General features: G+C 38.9%; 1 protein-coding gene across 1 annotated transcript; it reads right to left on the bottom strand.

Moving 5' to 3' along the window:
• Positions 1 to 4,276: 4,276 nt before the first annotated feature.
• LOC122052494 (receptor-like serine/threonine-protein kinase SD1-8) lies at positions 4,277 to 16,130 on the bottom strand. The gene is made up of 7 exons (XM_042614037.1): positions 14,690 to 16,130; positions 14,497 to 14,616; positions 14,281 to 14,417; positions 13,981 to 14,191; positions 5,146 to 5,383; positions 4,910 to 5,060; positions 4,277 to 4,835 (listed from the first exon to the last, which is right to left on the bottom strand). The coding sequence occupies exons 1-7, from the start codon at positions 15,981 to 15,983 to the stop codon at positions 4,530 to 4,532; spliced, it is 2,457 nt and encodes an 818-aa protein (XP_042469971.1). The 5' UTR covers positions 15,984 to 16,130; the 3' UTR covers positions 4,277 to 4,529.
• Between the last annotated feature and the right edge of the window lie 4,366 nt (positions 16,131 to 20,496).

The following is a 20,496-nucleotide window of genomic DNA, read 5'->3' on the forward strand; positions in this document are numbered from 1 at the left end:
GCGACACCTGGTTTCCAACAGCAACCCTTCCATCCAGCACAGCTGAGATTTGAGGTAAGGATTATATGTATATGAATATTGGTTGTAGATCATGTTTCGAATTGGAGGATTTAGTTAGATGATCATGTGAATTTAGGTAAGGAACATGATTTTGGTACATATTGATTTAGGTAGGAATTGGTACATACATAATTGCTTATGTGTTGGAATTGGTGAGGTGTGGTGAATTGTGAAGGGGATGTGGATCTATTGGATTGATTCACTATGATTTAATCCTAATAGGTTTAGGATTTGGTCATTTTGATTTAATGATATAATTAATTGTAAAATGTATTGTTACAGGACTGTGATTCGAGATTGGGCGTCTCGACATCGGATTGGTTCGATTCGATCTATATCGGAGGCGGGTACCTCTTGACTTATCTTTTATGATATTGTCATATGGATATGCATAGTATTTTATAGCTACAAGCAATAATCATGATTGTCTTTGGTATGTCAGTTTGATATCCATCGCATGTTCTATTTTGTTGCTTGCTAGGTATCCATGTTTATACCTCGTGATTGTTGCCATGAGTACCTTAGTTCCTAGAGTAAGTGGCATACCATACCTACTGAGGTTCGGACTAGGTTCTGGATTTTATTTTCTGGCATGTGTATCTAGATTATCTGATACCTAGGTTTTTATATCATACCTGACTTGTGTACCTCTATTTGTATATTATATATGGTTCGTGTACCTAGACCTTGATTCTTGATATGTGCATATTGTTGGTACATATGTTATGGAAGGAGATATGTTTAGGATCTAGGTTGCTATACCATAGAGGACCTGTATGCCCTAGATCCGTGGATTGACCTACTGATACTGTAGTACCCATTTTGTATATATGGATATGGTTATGTTGATCAGTTTTTGTTATGCATAGTGACATGCATCATGATTGCATGCTGTGCGATTGTCGGCTCCACTATGGTTGAGCCCATCGCCAGTTACATGTACTGCACACACCCCCACTCATGGTTTAGTGGTATATCAGGCAGGTGTGTGGCGGTTCTGCTGTTTGGCTCCGTTGGTCATATGACCCAGCGTGGTAGCCGGCAGTCAGTTCCGCTCTGTTTGGCTCCGCTGGCATTTAGTGTAGCAGCGTAGTAGCCGGCAGACGGTGGACTCTGTTTGGCTCCGTTGGTCAGGTGACTCAGCGTGGTAGCCGGCAGAGATACCTCCCCGTCATCGTGTACCGGGAGTTGAGAGCATTGAGCTCCCCCATTTATGATTTGGGGTCACAGGACAGGAGTACTCCGACAGCATCCCGTCCACTCGGTCACTCATCAGGAGCAGTGACGACAGAGTGCACGGTTGTCACAGCCCTACCCACTCGGTCTCACCATTTGTGTGTGAGATGACTGACTGGCGTCAGGGGTGACCAGGACGCATCATTAGCATCATATGCATTGATGCATTTATATTCTTATGATTGTGTTTGCTGCATTTGGTTGCTGCATTTTGGTTGGATGCATACTTTTGACCTGCATACAGGATTATTGACACTTTCGGTTTGACGACCCTTTTGTCTGGATAGGAGTTCCTGGTGAGTACAGCTTCCTCAGTTACCTTTCAGTTTTGCATATTCCCTATATATATGATTAGGAAGCTGTATTCCATGTTTGTTGCTGTTAGATATATCTTACTACTCATGTCCATTGGTATTCGCTGAGTTGTTGAACTCACCCCCGTTGATACTATTTTTTTTTCAGGTACCAGGTTATTTATGGTGTCGCTTGGAGCATCCTGTCTGCTGGTCCCCACGTCACATCAAAGGACTTATCGGTTCACGTATGTTTTGTTTATTTTATGTATCAGTTTGTTTAGCTCTGTACTCTGGTTTTATTTTTGGAGTGTTGACGTTGTTATGTGGTATTTTGTATTTATGTTATTGGTTGTGTAAGTCTAGCCGGCTAGCAGTTTTGTGTTTTGGTTTTGGTACAGCCGAGTGGGCTGCTTTATTTTTTTACTGCGTGGTTGTGTCAGCCAGAGGCTGAATTTGATATTAACTGCGTGGTGTTTGTTTTCTTTTATTGTTATTATTCCAGCCGCATGTGGCTGAGGTATATAGTGCTTGTAGAAAAGTTTCAGATTGTCCGCCGTACAGGGGAGATGCTGCCGAAATTTCTTCGGACAGAGACTCCTCCGGGGCGTGACAATTGAGGTGGCGGTAGAGGGGGGATCGAGAAGAGATCAAGAAAGAAAAGCGCGAAGTAGGTGAAGAGATTATAGGTTGGACAGAAATGTTTAGGGATCGAGAAGGTAAAGGAACGGAATGCGGCAGCAAAAAATTTTGGAGAGATAGAAAGAAAAAACGCAGCAGCAAAAAATTACGAAAGGGAAAAAATACACATAGATAATAGTTTTCAAAAATTGTTGTTGTAGCCTTTAAAATTCATTATCGTAGTCCCAAAAAGTATAAATAAACAATAATTTTTAAAAATCATTGTCGTAGGCTAAAAAAATTGCTAAAAGACAACGATTTTTGTTAAAACCATTGTTAAAAGGCAAAAAAACAATGATTATTATAAAATCGTTGTTGTTTGAGTGTTGTTGAATGAGGATTTTCTTGTAGTGGCTTCTAGCTATAGCATCATGAGTTCCAGAAGATATTAGATTATATATATATATATATTTATTTATTTATAGTTTTTAGGATAATTTAATCTTTTTCTCTTTTTTATTTAGGATTTAAGGTTTCTTAATTTAACTATATATAAGACTTTATATTCTATATTTCTAATATTCTTTGTGAGTTTATGATAGGATTAACTTTTTTCTCTTCTTAATTTCTACACCATCATCTTCAAACTTCAACCCTACTTCTATCTATAACACATTCACTATCTAAGACCTGCAAAGCCAAAAAATAAATAAATAAAGAGAAGTCATCAACTCATTGGGAGTCGAGTTTTCCTCAACGGGGAAGAATGATACAGATGAGGAAACAACTAATGCAAAAAATAATAATAATAATAATAATAAATTGAAGATAAACTTTAGATTGGTCTTCATCAATTTCGTTCCATGTTCTTGGATGGTTCGATAGTTTGATTTTGATGTCATGTTTATCATATTTTTGAGATTTTTCTAGTTATTCAGTGTGAATGAACAAGTTAATCTTTGCTACTGCACTTTTCCTTAATATTAAAATTTAATGACTATTTTGTGTAAATCAATGGGTTAATCTTTTGCTACTATATATTTTTGCAACATTAGTATTTTTTTTTACTATTCTGTATTAATCAAAATGTTAATTCTTTATTACCATAAGCTTCCACTACATCACTTCATTAGCAAGTTGACAAAAGTTGCAGTGACGATCTTAGAGGGTGATTTGATGCAAACATTTAATGCAATGCTATTTTATACTAGAGATGGTCAATGAAATTAACTAGAATTATTATTATTTTTTTTTAATTGTTAGGAGGGCCCAAGTGACTATGCAAGAACAATGAAAAATTGCATATTTTGGTGAATGAAGGGGAAAAAGCATCTTATCACATTCCAGGAAAAGTGAACTACTTATTCAGAGAAGGGATTACAAGGGAAATTCACAAAGGCCAGGATTACAATAGCATAAATTTTAATCCAAACTCATAGCTTTAAAGGATAGTCAATGCTAAAAGTGGGGCTATATATATTGGCATATTAACAATCCAAGAAGAATGAAGACAGGCTAACAACAATATGGAGATAATCGAGACTAGAGTAGACTTTGTCTAAAATAAGAACCAAAATTTATTTTCCCTCGGCCAAATAGATTAAGAAGGGTATCACTATATGTAGCTAGTGGAGCTAGGATGATTCATGATGCAAAAAGGTTGGAATCGTCAACCCAGCGGCCCCCTCACCCCAGCCCCACAAGTATGAGAGGGAGTAAATCACGGTGAATACGGGCCCGGCTATGACATGGTGGTCTCAGGTGTTTAGCACGGACAGATATTGATGTTATCGCATTTGCTGCCGCAGACCCTCGACCTCTCGACTCATGATGCAAGAATCCATGTTATAACCGGCTGATCCTGCCCGTGGAGGCGGAGCTAGGATGATTCATGGTAGATGGTAGAGTTGTATGACAAGGTAGTGACATGTAGGTCTATTCCTTTCCTTTTTATTTGTAATAGATTTCAGATATCTCAATTGAACAGATTCAAATCTTTTTGTTTTGATTTTGTTCCTTTTGATGAATACTTCAAAACCTACTTTTAAGTCACGAGTCAAATTATGAGAATAAAAAACTTACATTGATTCTTTTGAAATGAAATGTCATGGGCCCAAAAAGATGCCACATGACAATAGTGTTTGTAAAGGCAATTGCTTATGATTACTTTCATAACCAAATTTATAAACAACATTTGTACTTAGCAAAATACAAGTTTCAATTTGCCCAAACTCTTCTAATAATCATTAACAAACATTAAAGATTATAAAAATTTCAACATTACATTGGGCATCACAATGTTTGTATATTTATTACTAACTATCGAGCTTCCAAGATTGTGACTGACACTTGGTTCGAACATGTGTATTTCATGATACTCGATGAATTGCCTTCGTGTAGATCTCTTGAAACAAAACCTGGTTGTCTTGGCTCAGGTAACGATGTGTTGTCACTTCCTAATAACATTAACAATATTGATGTTACGATTGGTCTATCCTCACATCTTTCTTGAACACATAAGAGGCCAATATTTATGCATCTCATGACTTCTTCCATAGAAAATGGAGGGCAAATTGTTTCATCTATTAATTCCAAAGCTTTGTCATTTCTCCACAATCTCCATACCTATAATTCATTGATACAATTAGGATTACAACAACTATGAACAATAAAGATTTAATTTTTTTTAAGATACTCACATAATCTAATAGATTTAGATGTTGGTCGGAAGTAAAAACCTCTGTATTCCTTTTGCCGCTTATAATTTCAAGTATCAATATTCCAAAACTAAAAATATCAGATTTGATAGAGAACCTTCCATTTTTAATATATTCAGGAGGCATATATCCACTAAAAAAAAAATAAAGATGATCAATATCACAATTAGTTGAATGACATATGCAATGAGATAGTGATGAAAGATATAGTTACTTACTAAGTTCCAACAATTCTCTTTGTTTTTGCTGCATTTTCATCACCGTCCAATATTCTTGCCATGCCAAAATCTGATATTTTAGGATTCATATCTTGGTCAAGAAGAATATTACTTGCCTTGAGATCTCTATGAATGATTATAAATCTAGAATCATGATGAAGATAGAGAAGACCCCGAGCAATTCCAACAATAATATTGTAACGCAACTTCCAATCTAATTGTCCACTTTTAACTTCATCTGAAAATATGAATAAATGTGTCAATTTCACAATATAGTCTAACAATTCTTAAATCAAAATAATGTAATTCACTTTATTCATCAAAGTAATTGCCTTATGATGCAGGATCCACCCAACATGACTCAAATTTCAAAGGGATCAAGTTCTGTCGACAGCAATGGATGCTAAATTCAAATATTTATATTTGTTATAAAGGAACTCGTAATCACCAAGTTTTGGGCTCAAAAAGCAACGTTTAAGTCATTGTCGAAGCCTCCGAAGATTTTATTACTATTTTTAATATTTTTTTATTTTTATGGTATTTAGGGTATTTTTGATATTCATAGGTTATAGTTTATTTATATCAGCGCCTTATTTTATTAATTTCAATTTTTATCAAAAATTTTCTTTTCGTAAAAAAATGTCCTTTTCACTACAAGATAAGAATTGAGGTCTATAAATTAAGATTTTTTTTCCTTTTTTTATCTTAAGGTTTAGAATCTATATAAATATTTGTTTAATCGTATGAGCATTAATCCCTCAATCCCTTCTTGCCTACTCCTTATTATTTTTTTTTTTGTTAGTATGTATGATAATCATTATTCTATCCCGTATCACTTAAGAGAAAAGAAGAAGATGGGAAAAAAAACTCTCATCTACACAAAGATAAAGTTTGTAGATGAGTCAACCCTCATCCCAACAATATTGGATAGCTTCCCAATTCGACGCCCACCCCTTGAATGCTGAACTCGTTACTCAGCTGCTCAACCATCTTACCTCCATTCGCATCACATAACTTAAGGGGTAAATGAGAATTTGCCACCCCTTTGATTATTTATTTATTTATTTATGTTAATCATCTTTAGAGTTCCAATTAATTTTAAGGGTGGATGGTCTTTCCCTTAGTTCACTTCGTTCATCGGATAAATCTGAAAATACTCACAAACGATTCACTCATTGTACCACCCATCCTTGCCCAGTTGGATTTTGAACCATGGTACTATATAAATCTATCAAATTTCTTATCGTTGCACATGCACATCTACCCTTGCCCGGTTGGATTTTGAACCATGGTATTCTTTGAATCTATCAAATTTCTTGTAGTTGCAATGTGAGAGGAGTGTTTCCCACACCGTACCTTTAATGCATGTAGCAAAAGGTGATTCACTCACCCCTAATGTCTCCATCAACCGGTCCTTAGGCCAACCCGGATGAGATAAATCATGAGTAACTACTAGCCATTAGTGCAAATGGCCAAGACATGGAAAAGGACATGCTTGAATACACCGAGTTTCGATCCCAAGATCTCATATAGCAACACGCCATGCCTCAACTACCGTATTGCCCTAAGAGAACCCACACCTTTGATGCATGGTTCTATATAGTATTGTATTATCAGCTCGATGTGGGTAAAAAAAATAAAAGCTAGCACATTGGAGATATTGTTCCTCTCCGTTTGGATTTGAGGTTTGTAATGAGGAGAGACCTTGATATTGGTGTTCTCCTCACTTCTTCATGGGATTTAATGGTGTTGGTTATTATTTTTAATTAATGGATTTAATTGTAAATTATATATATATATGAGTATAAATTGAATATATTAAAGTGATATAACTTAAGTTTATTAGATTTTGGATTATCAGATATGGGTTGAATGTATAGAACCTTTTAGCACAATAAGTTATTATCTATGGGTTGATAACAAATTGATTGACTATATAAGGAAAGGTCTCCAAGGGGTTAGGGTATACCTAGTTTTTTTGTTTCCCGTTGATAAAAACAAATTTCAACGCCATTATCCATAAGTCCTTTAGAAGATTTTCTCCATTTACTTTTATTTTTTTTTTCGAAGATCTTTTTGTTACAAAACCAAACAATCTATTGCCGGAGATTCTAGGGGACTTAGTTGAATTTAAAACTTACGCAGAATTTAAATTCAACTTACTATTGAAATGACCTGAGCAGATAATCTCAGGCTGCCAGCAGGGGCTGGTTTCCGTAACGCAGCAGAGCTGAGCGACAGGGCAGGTCTGCAGAGCGGTAGAGTAGGTCTGCAAAGCGGTAGAGCAGGTCTGCAGAGCGGCAGACCAGAGCGACAGGCCAACTCTGCAGAGCAGAAGAGCAGGGCAGGTTTGCAGAGCAGCAGACCAGAACGGCAGGGCAGGTCTGCAGAGCGGCAGGGCAGAGCAGCAGACCAGCGCTACAGTATGGAAGACCAGAGTGGCAGGGCAGGTCTGCAGAGCGACAGACCATAACAGCAGAACAGATCTGCAGAGTGACAGACCAAAGCAGCAGGTCTGCAGAATGGAAGATTAAGTCTGCAGATCAGAATGACCAGGTCTGCAGAAAGGAAGACCAGGTCTGCAGAGCAGAATGACCAGGTCTGCAGAAAGGAAGACCAGGTCTGTAGAGCAGAATGACTAGGTCTGCAGAAAGGAAGACCAGGTCTGCAGAGCAGAATGACCAGGTCTGTATGAGCAGGTCTGTAGAAAGGAAGATCAGGTCTGTAGTGGGACAGACCAGATAGTAAGGTCGGGCGAAAATTTCGACCGGGCAAGCTAACCGAGGCCTGCGAGTAGCAGTTTCCTTGAAACAGATTCGCCCACCTCCGGTTGTGCTTCGAGGTTTACTCGGGTCGTCTGTTTCCCAGGATACAATGATCGACCGTGAACTCCACCAAGCACTGGTGGTCACGGCGAACTGAGTGGCACCCGAATGCTACCACGGACACTTTGCCGAGCAAGAGTTGCATGACAGAGGAGGGGAATGTGGAGGAGAGCTTCTGCCTTCTTCATTGTGTTATCTGTGTAACCTTTTGCTTGTGGTCGCAGCCTCCTTATATAGGAGCTCAAGACCAAAGGACAGCATTAATGATCAATTAATGATCATTACTCAACGCCAGTGTTTCACTTGGCCATTTCGATTTTGCATTAATCTTTTTTTAATGCATCCATTACACAAACAGCAAAAATATATATGTGGCAAAATGTTGGTTATTCCGCTTGGGCAAATTTTATCCTGATCGGTCCGACATTCATGTGCGCAGGTCGCGCTCGCGCACGAGTCAACTTGATTCAGTGCAATCCGGGCCCTGGATTTGCACCCCCCCCTACGCACCCACGCATGAGAGAGAGCCTCTCCCCATGTATTTGTTCACATCCTCAATGTATGTGAATCAATATAAACTAACAAAGATGCCAAGAAACTTCCAATGTGGGACTAAAGTCCCATGCACAATAGAGCTTCTTCTCTTCCTTCTCTTCTCAATTCACACTTATTCAATAATCCCCCCACATGAATGGAGATAGGGTATGTGATAGCATTCATCAGTTGAGTCAAGTATAGGATAAGTAGGTTTTATCCTTTGAACCTTCCCTTGTGAAGATCTGGTTGCTTACTGGCTGATAGTAGACACGATGTCCTTGAACTATACTGTCGTCTGTGTAAACAGTAACAAATCTCACCCAAGACTCTCCCTGATACAACTCTGTTCTCATGAGTGTGTTCGTTCTTGGCCATGAACACGCCTGGTTTTGTGAGAAGTTCTAAGAATTGTGCCTCCAATTCTCTTCGAAGCGGCCCCACTTCTTTCTCACATAGGTAATCCCTCAAGAGTTACCATCTACTCTTTTTGGATCATTAAAAGTTCATCGGCTTATCCTGCTCTAGTCACTGTTTCATTGGGCTACCCCTCACAGTGTGTCTAGTCAGTGCAGATTAGTTGTCCCTTTGAACCTAGTTCTTGGGATCTCCAGTCAGCATAGGTTGGGTGTCCTCTGCACTGATCGCTGACAACGGCATCAAGCCCATTCCCTGTGATGAGCTTGCAACTAACTCTCGCTTTAACCCCTTGGTTAGCGGATCCGCTAAGTTATCCTTTGACTTCACATAGTCAACAGTGATAACTCCAGTTGAGAGTAGTTGTCTAATGGTATTATGTCTATGATGTATATGTCTAGACTTCCCATTATACATATGGCTTTGTGCCCGACCGATTGCTGATTGACTATCGCAATGTATGTAAATCACCGGCACAGGTTTCGACCATCGAGGAATATCTTCTAAGAATTGTCGTAGCCATTCAACCTCTTCACCACATTTGTCAAGAGCTACAAACTCAGATTCCATCGTGGATCTGGTTATTACGGTTTGCTTAGAAGATTTCCAGGGAATGGCTGCACCTACTAGAGTGAAGACATATCCACTCGTAGACTTAGAGTCTTTTATATCAGATATTCAACTCGCATCGTTGTATCCTTCGATCACATCAGGATATCTAGTATAGTGCAGTCCATATTCACGAGTATACCTCAAGTACCTCAGTACTCTTGTTATCCCTTTCTAGTGCTCAACACCGGGATTACTCGTGTATCTACTCAGTTTGCTTACTGCGTAGGCCAAGTCTGGTCGTGTACAACTCATCAAGTACATCAGACCTTCAATTACTCGAGAGTACTCTATCTGAAAGATACTTTCACCTCGATTTTTCAATAGATGTTGACTCATATCTATCGGCGTTCGTGCCAACGCAGTATCACCCTTGGTGAATTTCTCAAGAATCTTGTCCACGTAATGGGACTGACTAAGAACAAGTCCTTCTATCGTTCTAAGAATTTTGATTCCTAGAATCACATCAGCTAGGCTCATGTCTTTCATATCAAATCTTGAGTTCAACATATCTTTAGTGGATTTCATTATCTTATCATTGCTTCCAATGATAAGTATGTCATCTACATAGAGGCACAAGATGACGTAGTCACTCTCTGTGGCTCTCATGTAGACACATTTATCATATTCATTGATCTTGAATCCACATTCCTTCGTGACATTATCGAATTTCTCATGTCACTGCTTTGGTGCTTGTTTCAAGTCATATAATGACTTCACCAATCTACAGACCTTGTTTTTCTGTCCTAGCACAGAAAACCCCTCAGGTTGGTCTATGTAGATTTCCTCTTCTAAATCCCTATTTAGAAAGGTTGTCTTTACATCCATTTGATGTATTTCGAGATTCCATAGAGCAGCAATAGCCAACAATACTCTAATGGAAGTTATTCTCGATACCGGAGAGTATGTATCGAAGTAATCAAGGTCTTCTCATTGTCAGTATCCTTTAATTACCAATCTGGCCTTGTATTTATCGATTGTGCCATCTGATTTCATTTTCTTCTTGAATATTCACTTGCAACCTAGTGGTTTACTTCCCGGAGGAAGATCCACAAGTTCCCAAGTGTGATTTTGTAAGATAGATTATATTTCAGATGCAATTGTCTCATTCTAGTGAGGTCTATCAGAAGAGCCTACAGCTTCTGAGTAACTTTGGGGCTCACTCTCCAACATAAAAATGATAAAATCTGATCCATAGGATTTTTCTACCCGAGCTCTTTTGCTCCGTCTAGGCTCAACCTCCACGGGTTCCTCGTCATCATCTTCTTCTTCTTCGCCTTGTGTTTCGGTTGCCCGTTTTGAGGAGCTAGCATCCTCACGGGTCTTATACGGAAACACATGCTCGAAGAACGAGGCATTTCTCGATTCAATTATCGAGTTCTTGTGTATCTCCGGTAGGTGTGACTCATACACACAAAATCGATAAGCACTGCTGTTATGTGCATATCCAATAAATATGCAATCAACAGTCTTTGGTCCTATCTTAATCCTTTTCGGATCAGGTACCAATACTTTGGCAAGACACCCCCACATTCGTAAATATTTGTAGGACGGTTGTCTTCCATTCCATAACTCATAAGGGCTCTTATCTATTTTCTTCCGGGACACCTTATTTAAAAGGTAATTAGCTGTTAACACAGCTTCCCCCCACATGGACTCTGGCAATCCAGAGCTCAATAGAAGAGCATTCATCATCTCCTTAAGAGTTTGATTCTTTCGCTCAGCAACTCCGTTTTGCTGAGGAGTATAAGGAGCTGTTGTTTCATGTCTGATCCCATGTTCAGCACACAACTCAGCGAACGGTGACACATATTCACCTCCTCGGCCACTTCGAACCACCTTAATCTTTCTATTAAATTGGTTTTCAACCTCATTCTTATAGAGAGCAAATTTCTCTATAGCTTCATCCTTACTTTTGAGAAGATACACATAACAATATCTTGTGTTATCATCTACAAAAGTGATGAAGTATTTATTCCCACCACGTGTTGGTGTACCTTTAAGGTCGCACACGTCGGTGTAGATTAGGTCAAGTGGTTCGTTACTTCTTTCAAAATGTTGAAAGGATGACCTTGTCATTTTCGCTTCAACACAAATCTCACACTTGTGTTTTGGGTCAAGGTGGAATGTAGGTATGCTTTACATGTTTATTAACATGTCCTAGTCTACCATGTCACAAACACGAAGACTCAAGCATATAAGTGGAAGACCTTTTAGTTTTATTTATCTTAGGCTTAATTGCCATTACAGTGAGCTTAAACAGCCCATCAAATACATAGCTCCTTCCTACAAACACTCCATTCTTGGACAGTACAACTTTGTCCGACTCAAAGACAATGCGAAAGTCATGTTTGCTTAACAGTGATCTGGATACTAGATTCTTTCGAATCTCGGAACATACAGCACATTGTTCAAAGTGAGATCCTTGCCCGAGGTCATCTTCAGCACCACTTTTCCTTGGCCAATGATGTCCGAGGTTGTTGAGTTCCCCATGAACAGTTTGTCTCTAGTGACTTTCTCGAAGTTGTGGAGCAGCTCCTTATTGCAGCACACATGTCTGGTGGCTCCAGTATCGATCCACCATTGTCACTGGTTTGAACCGATCAGGTTCAACTCAGAGACCACAATCCCTCGTTCAGGTTGGCCTCTTGCTTCTTCTTCGGCTTTCTGCACTCCGAAGATTTGTGACCCACTTTGTCACAGTTGAAGTACTTCCCAGAGAACCTCTTCTTGCTGATGCCTCCTCTAGGTCCCATCTTGGAAGATTTGGGGTTCTTTCGTTTTGAGCTTTGACCGTGCTCGACCACATTGGCTTTCACAGTAGCAGGAGAGAACAACTTTCTCTCTGAACTCTTGTTGTCTTCTTCGATGCGAAGTCGAACAATGAGTTCTTCCACATTCATCTCCTTCCGCTTGTTCTTCAGGTAGTTCTTAATGATAGCAGCCACCTGGAAGGTTTCACTTAGAATCATCCCTTCTGAGTAGATCTCGTGCAAGATCACCTGAAGCTCCTGGACTTGGCTGATCACCGTCTTAGAGTCAACCATCTTGTAGTCCAGGAATCGACCCACAATGAACTTATTTGCCCCTGCATCCTCCGTCTTGTATTTCTTGTCCAGGGACTCCCACAGCTCCTTAGCCATTCTCTTCATGCTATACACAGCGTACAGCGAGTCGACAAGGTAGTTGAGGATGTAGTTTCGGCAAAGGAACTCAGAATGAGTCCATGCCTTTACTGTATTGATGGTCTGCGCATCAGCATCCTCAGCTCGCTTGGAAGGGTCCTCGGTCAAGAACCGAGCCAGGTTGAGCGTGGTTAGGTAGAAGAGCATCTTCTGCTGCCACCTCTTGAAGTTCGGTCCACTGAACTTCTCTGGCTTTTCCCCATGACTGATTGGCACAGTTCCAATCAGGGCGGAGGGGTCCTGCACTTGTTGAGTCTGTTGCACCTCAACATTCTGTTCAGTGGCCATCTTAACAGAATCGGATCTGTTTCAAGATTGTTACAAAATCAAACAATCTGTTGCCGGAGATTTTAGGGGACTTAGTTGAATTTAAAACTTACACAGAATTTAAATTCAACTTACTATCGAAATGACCTGAGGAGATAATCTCAGGCTGCCAACAGGGGCTGGTTTCCGTAACGCAACAGAGCTGAGCGACAGGCCAAGTCTGTAGAGCAGAAGAGCAGGGTAGGTCCGCTGCAGTGCGGAAGACCAGAGTGGCAGAGCATGTCTGCAGAGTAGCAGACCAGAGCAGCATGTCTGCAAAATGGAAGACCAGGTCGATATATGTGGCAAAATGTTGGTTATTCCGCTTGGGCAAATTTTACCTCAACCGGTCTAGCATTCGTGTGCGCAGGTCGCGCTCGTGCACGAGCCAACTTGGTTTAGTGGTTTAGTGCAATCTGGGCCCTGTTTCAAGATTGTTACAAAACCAAACAATTTATTGCCAGAGATTTTAGGAGACTTAGTTGAATTTAAAACTTACACAGAATTTAAATTCTACTTACTATCGAAATGACCTGAGGAGATAATCTCAGGCTGTCAGCAGAGGCTGGTTTCCGTAACGCAGCAGAGCTGAGCGACAGGCCAAGTCTATAGAGCAGAAGAGCAGGGTAGGTCCGCTGCAATGCGGAAGACCAAAGTGGCAGACCGCGCTCGTGCACGAGCCAACTTGGTTTAGTAGTTTAGTGCAATCTGGGCCTTGAATTTGCACTCCCTCCTACGCACCCACACATGAGAGAGAGAGCATCTCCCCATGCATTTGTTCACATCCTCAATGTATGTGAATCAATATAAACCAACAAAGATATCGAGAAACTCCCAATGTGAGACTAAAGTCCCATTCACAATAGAGATTCTGCTCTTCCTCCTCTTTTCCATTCACACTTATTCAACACTTTTCTAGACGACGTTAAAGGATAAGAGAAAACTCATACATCACTTACCGAATAGGAACTTATCTAAGCTTCCATTGGACAAGTACTCATAGATCAACATCCTTTCTCCTGCTTCAACGCAGCAACCAAGAAGTCGAACGAGACTTCGGTGTTGCAGCTTTGCAATCAACTGCACCTCATTTTTGAACTCGTTCACACCCTGAGATGATGTTTTGGATAGTCTCTTAACAGCTATCTCCTGTCCCTCGGACAATCTTCCCTGTAATTAATGGGCACAAGAAGTTAACTTTTAGTTGAAGATGTAAAAAGACTTTGGTCTCGAGAACCATCCAACTCATAGAGACACACCTTATAAACCGGACCAAATCCACCCTCTCCGAGCTTGTTGCCAGTGGAGAAGTTGCCGGTGGCATTCACAATTGTATCTAAATCAAATAAGGGCAGGTCCAAGTCTTGTTCTTCCGTTTCTTCGCCAACGAAGCTCTCTGCAAAGAAAGTGAGAGTATTACTCAAAACAATTACAAAGTCAATTATTGGATTAATTAAGGCGCCATTAGATGGTACTTTTAGTCTTCCATCTCCAAATGCAGAATGCAGCACAAGACAGCAGAAACGATGCCGCCAAAGTAACGGCTACGATCACCCCAACCCGCCTCTTATTAGACGGCCTTGATTCCGCGTACGCTACACCAAGAACCACAGGGTCAACGAACGTTAATTACAAACTCGAATTGATCGCCATTGTGTAATTAATTACCTGCAATTAGATCGGCAGCAGCAAGCCTGACGTAGAGATCCTGCCCCATCCCCCCGAAGAAGAATCTAATATCTGTGAGGTGGGAGGTCCAGAGAATGCACCCGCTCCCGTTGACGTTGGCGCTGGCGTAGGCCGTGCAGTTGCAGTCGTTTAAGCACAAATTACTGCACTCTGCCAGAGTCAAACTCGCGCGCATCACCGCACTTGACGTTTCCGGCAGCTTCAGGTTGCTCTGATTAAAGAATCCATCGGTCCTGTTACGGCAGTCCAACTCCGTGTTCCTCACGCAACCTCCGGACCAGTCCCTGAGTATGTTCCAATTGGTAGAATTCTTGGGCTTGAACCCCGTCAGGCAGTTGCACATCGGCGACCTGTTGGGGATGCAGATCGCGTTGAGGCCACACGCCGATAAGAAGTCGCAGGGATCCCTAGGAGAGTATCCCCGGACGCTCCACTCCTGGTTGTACACCACCCAAATTAGAACCCGGAGCTCGCCGGAGGGGATCAAGGTGATTCTTGCGGGCAAGGAGTTGTCGCGGATGGTGTAGGTGTAGATGAACTGTTGGGACGCCACCGTGAAGTGGTACTGCACCAGGTTCTCAGCCACCATCTCCGGCCCGCCACTGAGGTAAAGCCCGTTCCACGGCCCCGATCGCCACAGCGGTATCCTCCTCTGCCACAAAATTTCCTCCGGCACGCCGTCCATGTTAATGCCCACCACGTAGTCCCCCGGCGTCGGATCGCTTAGGCTCGTCCACGCCGTGAGGTTGAGATTGAGTCCGCTGGTCATGTTCCGGCCAAATCTCATCCCTGGGAGGATCGTGTCCGTCGGGTGGTCGTAGCTCTGCCACGCGACGTAACCGTTCGGTTCGGCCTCCTCCCCGACGACGAAATTACCGTTGTCGAGGAGCCGGGCCACCGGGTTCCTCAAGGGGGCAGAGCCGTCTCTGGAGGACCAGAAGACCATCGTCGAGTTGTCGCTGGTGAGGAGGAGCGTTCCGTTGGTGGTTAGAGAGAGGCGTCCGGAGAGATCAGGCAGAGGGCTCCGGCGGTTGGCGACCCAAACGACGGTTCGAGGTGAGATGTTGTAGAACCATATGCCGACGTAGCGGTAGGAAGAGTCGTTGGGGGTGAAGAAGCCCAGCTCGAATCTATTGCCGGCGTCGAGCAGCGTGGTTCCATGGGAGTCGAGGAGAGGTTGTTGAGGGGTTAATGTGTCGTCTGCCAAGGAAACGGAATTTAAAAGAACAACTGCAAAAGTAACGAGGAAGAAGATGGGAATCTCTCTCATCATGATCTACTCGGGAATTTGGAAGAACATCTAATGGCAAAATTTATCAGTAAATCGGATAGTTTACTTTGACTTTATCGTATGTCAATGCTTGCACCGAAAGGAAAGCCAAGAACAGCTGCAGTTTCTTCGAAATCTCTGTGTCCCTTGCCGATGAGATGAGCCAAATTATATTTTAAGGATGGCTTGCATATTACAAGAATACCGGAGTTTTAATTATGAAGCTACCGTTGAATAACGAATATTCAATTTATATATTAAGAGACTTTTATTACTTCACATATTTATCCATGAACCCCTGAGCACTTAGTACCTCGTGAGCATTATCTAATCTTAGTTTATTTTTTAATTTCACTGTCTGTGAATTAAACCTTAAAAAATTTTAAAAAATTAACACGGATGCTCACGTACGAGTGTGCAGGATAATATTTTATTATATGAGTTTTGTTATTCTGTACATTCATCTTATGAGCACCTAATATTAATTTTTTTTTATTTTGACTTTCTTTAACGTAAATACTATACCATAAATCTTAAGTCTTAATTTTTTACTATTTTATTAAAAATATGCTCCTTTTACTAACTAATTTTGGTTAAACTTAAAATAAAATTACATTAATGTTCCTTTTTTCTTTTCACATCGAAAATAATTTCAATGTTTATTAGTAATTTTCACAAACGCATCAATTATAAATCTAGAGTTCAAGACATACATGCGTTGTATTATTGGAAAATTTTCTCATTAATCAATTAATTATCTAGAGTTCGAAACTCAGTTGTAATGTATTATTAAAAATTTTTCTCATTAATTAATCAGGGATTTAGAGTTCGAGAGTCAACTGCGATGTATTATTGAGAATTTTTCTCATTAATCAATTAAAAATTGAGAGTTCTCTTTAGTCTCATATCTTAAAATTGACAACACTGCGAGCAAAGAAACTTCTATAAATTCTTTGGGTCAACAATGTTAGAAAACATATTTTTTTTTTTATTTTTTGGCTACGATTAAGTGTAATATTTATTTTTATCAGTTTAATATTTGATATAAAGAATTAATTATGGTATTAATAGTTATTTTTCAAATATTGTTTTTTACTAGTGACGCCTATATTAATTATGAAGTTTGGCATGCTAGACTATGAATTGATGAGCTAAAGAGGGTCTAGTAGGCACTCATGCTAAGATTGATTTGTTTATATATGAGCATTGGAAAAGCAACTAGGAAATCATTTAGTAAAACTGTTAGAGCAAAATCATCATTGTAATTTATTCATTCGGATATTTGTGGTTCGATAAATGTGAAGACTAGACATGGAGGTTCCTATTTCATTACATTTATTGATGGTTTCATACATTACAGCTATGTGTATTTGATTTCTCATAAATTTGAAACATTAGATTGCTTCGAACGTTATCTGAATGAAATTGTGAATCAATTGAAATGTAAGGCTAAAATCTTACGTATTTACCGTGGAGGTGAATATTTGTCTAATCAGTTCAAGATAATGTGTAATAACAAAAGGATTATTAGACATCTAACTATCCTTGGAGCTCTATAGTAAAATGGAGTTTCTGAAAGAAAAATCAAACTCTTTTAGATATGGTTTGGTCTATGATGGCTCAAGCTAATTTGCCAATTTTCCATTGAGGAGATATATTATTTGCTACAACCTATATACTTAATCGAGTATCTTCTAAATATGTTCCATCTACTTCATATGAATATTGAAAAGGCAAAAAATCATATTTGAATAATCTGATACCTTGGGGGTCAGCTGCCTATGTTTATGATAAACACTCACAAATATGGAAAATTAGGAGTCAAGGGTAAGAAGTGTATCTTTAGAAGGTATTCTGATACTTCTAAAGGTCATGTTTTCATTAATGAGTAACAAGATGGAACCATCTGTAAAATAAAATCAAGAGATGATACTTTTCTTGAAATTCAATTCCCAACAAGAGCTGAAATTGATAAGACAATTTCTTTATTTACAATAGAGGAGGAGAATAATGTTCCTTTATCAATGGACAAGATATCTAGAGAGATGCCCGAATCTAGTTAACCCAGTGGGAGTGATTTATCAATTAATAAGATGATTTTAGAAGTCGTCACAAGAGTTTTCCTCAAAGAATGTTTGATATTAAGAATGGGGCATTAATGATTCTCGAGTTGACGATAAGGAACCTCGAACGGTTGAGGAAGTATTGAGATTCTTAGTTAGAGAAAAATGAAAAATTATAATAGATGAGGAAATAGAGTTTATGAGAAAGAATTAAGTTTGGGATTTAGTTGATATTCCTCCGGGCCGAAGGACTATTGGAAATAAGTGGATTATCAAAATAAAAAGGAAAGTAGATGGATCGATTAATCGATACAAAGCTCAACTGGTTGCAAAAGAATATATGCAAATGGAGGATATTGATTTTGAAGAGATATTTTCTCCTATTATGAAGTTTATGTCAATACATGTCATCTTAGCTATAGTAGCAAATTTTGACCTGAAATTACATTAAATGGATGTAAAAACGTCTTTCCTTAATGGTAATTATAATGAGAAAATCTATATGGCATATCCAGAAGGTTATATTACTAAAGGCCAAGAGAATAAAGTATATAAACTTAAAAAATCTATACATGAGCTAAAGCAAAAGTCAATACAATAGAATATAAGATTTAATGAAGTTGTTTTATCTTATAATTTTAAAATGATTAATGACAATCATTGTGTTTACCTAAAAATGAGAAAGGAAAGTTGATCATCTTATCGTTATATGTTGATGATATGTTAATAGTTGGAAATGATATAAAGTTTGTGACAGAAGTCAAATTATGACTTTCATCATAATTTGACATAATAGATATGGAAGAAACTGAGTACATCTTAGGAATAAAGATCATTAGAGATCAATCAAAAAGACTTTTGGATTTGTCTCAAAAGGTTTATATCACTAAGATGTCACAACACTTCAATATGTCAGATTGTAATATTAAACAAATACCTGTAGTAAGAGGTACAACTATTAGCAAAAGTATGTATCCCAAGACTCCTGAAGAAATAGTTGAAATGAAGAAAAAATCATATGCTAGTGTCATTAGTAATTTGATGTACACTATGTTGTGTACTCATCCTAATATAAGCTTGTTGGTTTAGTTAGCCATTTTCAATCAAATCCAGAATTGAGACATTGGAAAATAGTGAAGAGAATATTCAAATATCTCCAAGGGATAGCATATTATCGTTTGTATTTCCAAGGATCAAATATGAGCTTGAAGGGCTATATAGATACAGATTGGGCAAGAGAACTTAATGACAGAAAATCCACATATGCTATACCTTCTTACTGAATTATGGTATCATCTCGTGGAACAACAAGAAGCAGGATTATGTAGTCTTGTCAACAAGAGAAGCTGAGTATGTCAGATTGTAATATTAAATAAATACCTGCAGTAAGAGGTACAATTTGTAGCAAAAGTATGTATCCCAAGACTCCTGAAGAAATAATTGAAATGAAGAAAAAATCATATGCTATTGTCATTAGTAATTTGATGTACACTATGTTGTGTACTCATCCTAATATAAGCTATGTTGTTGGTTTAGTTAGCCATTTTCAATCAAATCCAGGATTGAGACATTGGAAAATAGTGAAGAGAATATTCAGATATCTCCAAGGGACAACATATTATGATTTGTATTTCCAAGGATTAAATATGAGCTTGAAGGGCTATATAAATACAGATTGGGCAAGAGAACTTAATGACAGAAAATCCACATCTGTTATACCTTCTTACTGAATTATGGCATCATCTCATGGAACAACAAGAAGCAAGATTATGTAGCCTTGTCAACAATAGAATCTGAGTATGTGGCTTATACAACGACTATACAAGAAGTTGTATGGTTGAAAGGTTCCTGAAGTATCTGAGGATTGCTGAGGATAGTAGAAATCCTATTACAGTGTAATGTGACAGTCAAGATGCTATAGCTTTTTCCAAGGATCTCAAATATCACAGCAAAGGCAAGCATATAGAAATTAAATATAATTTTATAAGGATATTGTTGACAAGAAAAAGATAATTCTTGAGTATCTCCCTACACATGCTATGTATGTAGATCCTTTTATTAAGCCATTGACTAAAAAGTTAGTTCAAGGATATGTGAAGTCTTTAGGACTTCATAAAATATAATACTTTTAAAGAGAATTAGATATATAAATGACATGATCTATTCAGTGTAAATTTATTTGTTACATTTGGATTAAAATCTCGATAAGCATGTTGGCATGTTAAAATTAGTCTACTCACATGGACAATCATCTCTATTTGTTAAATATAAATAGTAGTAAGACTGTTACTTATGAGACAGCTTATGTAGTTGTGAATAAAGACATACCTATAAGTTAAGGTGACCTTGATAATTATATCAAGATAAAATCATGTATGCATTAATAATGATTGAAGTAAATGTACCCATCATTTAATGAACCTATTAGAGGCCAAATTTGAATTCATGAGTTA

Source organism: Zingiber officinale, chromosome 3A (assembly GCF_018446385.1).
Source record: "Zingiber officinale cultivar Zhangliang chromosome 3A, Zo_v1.1, whole genome shotgun sequence".
In the NCBI taxonomy this organism is placed as follows: Eukaryota; Viridiplantae; Streptophyta; class Magnoliopsida; order Zingiberales; family Zingiberaceae; genus Zingiber; species Zingiber officinale.

What these genes read in the sequence shown, in the direction of transcription:
- LOC122052494 (XM_042614037.1), bottom strand. Translation starts at nt 15,983, where the DNA reads ATGATGAGAGAGATTCCCATCTTCTTCCTCGTTACTTTTGCAGTTGTT. An exon ending in CTTAGATAAGTTCCTATTCG is followed by an intron (nt 5,384 to 13,980) that starts GTAAGTGATGTA and finishes TCATATTTTCAG; the next exon opens with ATGAAGTTAAAAGTGGACAA. An exon ending in AAGAGAATTGTTGGAACTTA is followed by an intron (nt 5,061 to 5,145) that starts GTAAGTAACTAT and finishes TTTTTTTTTTAG; the next exon opens with TGGATATATGCCTCCTGAAT.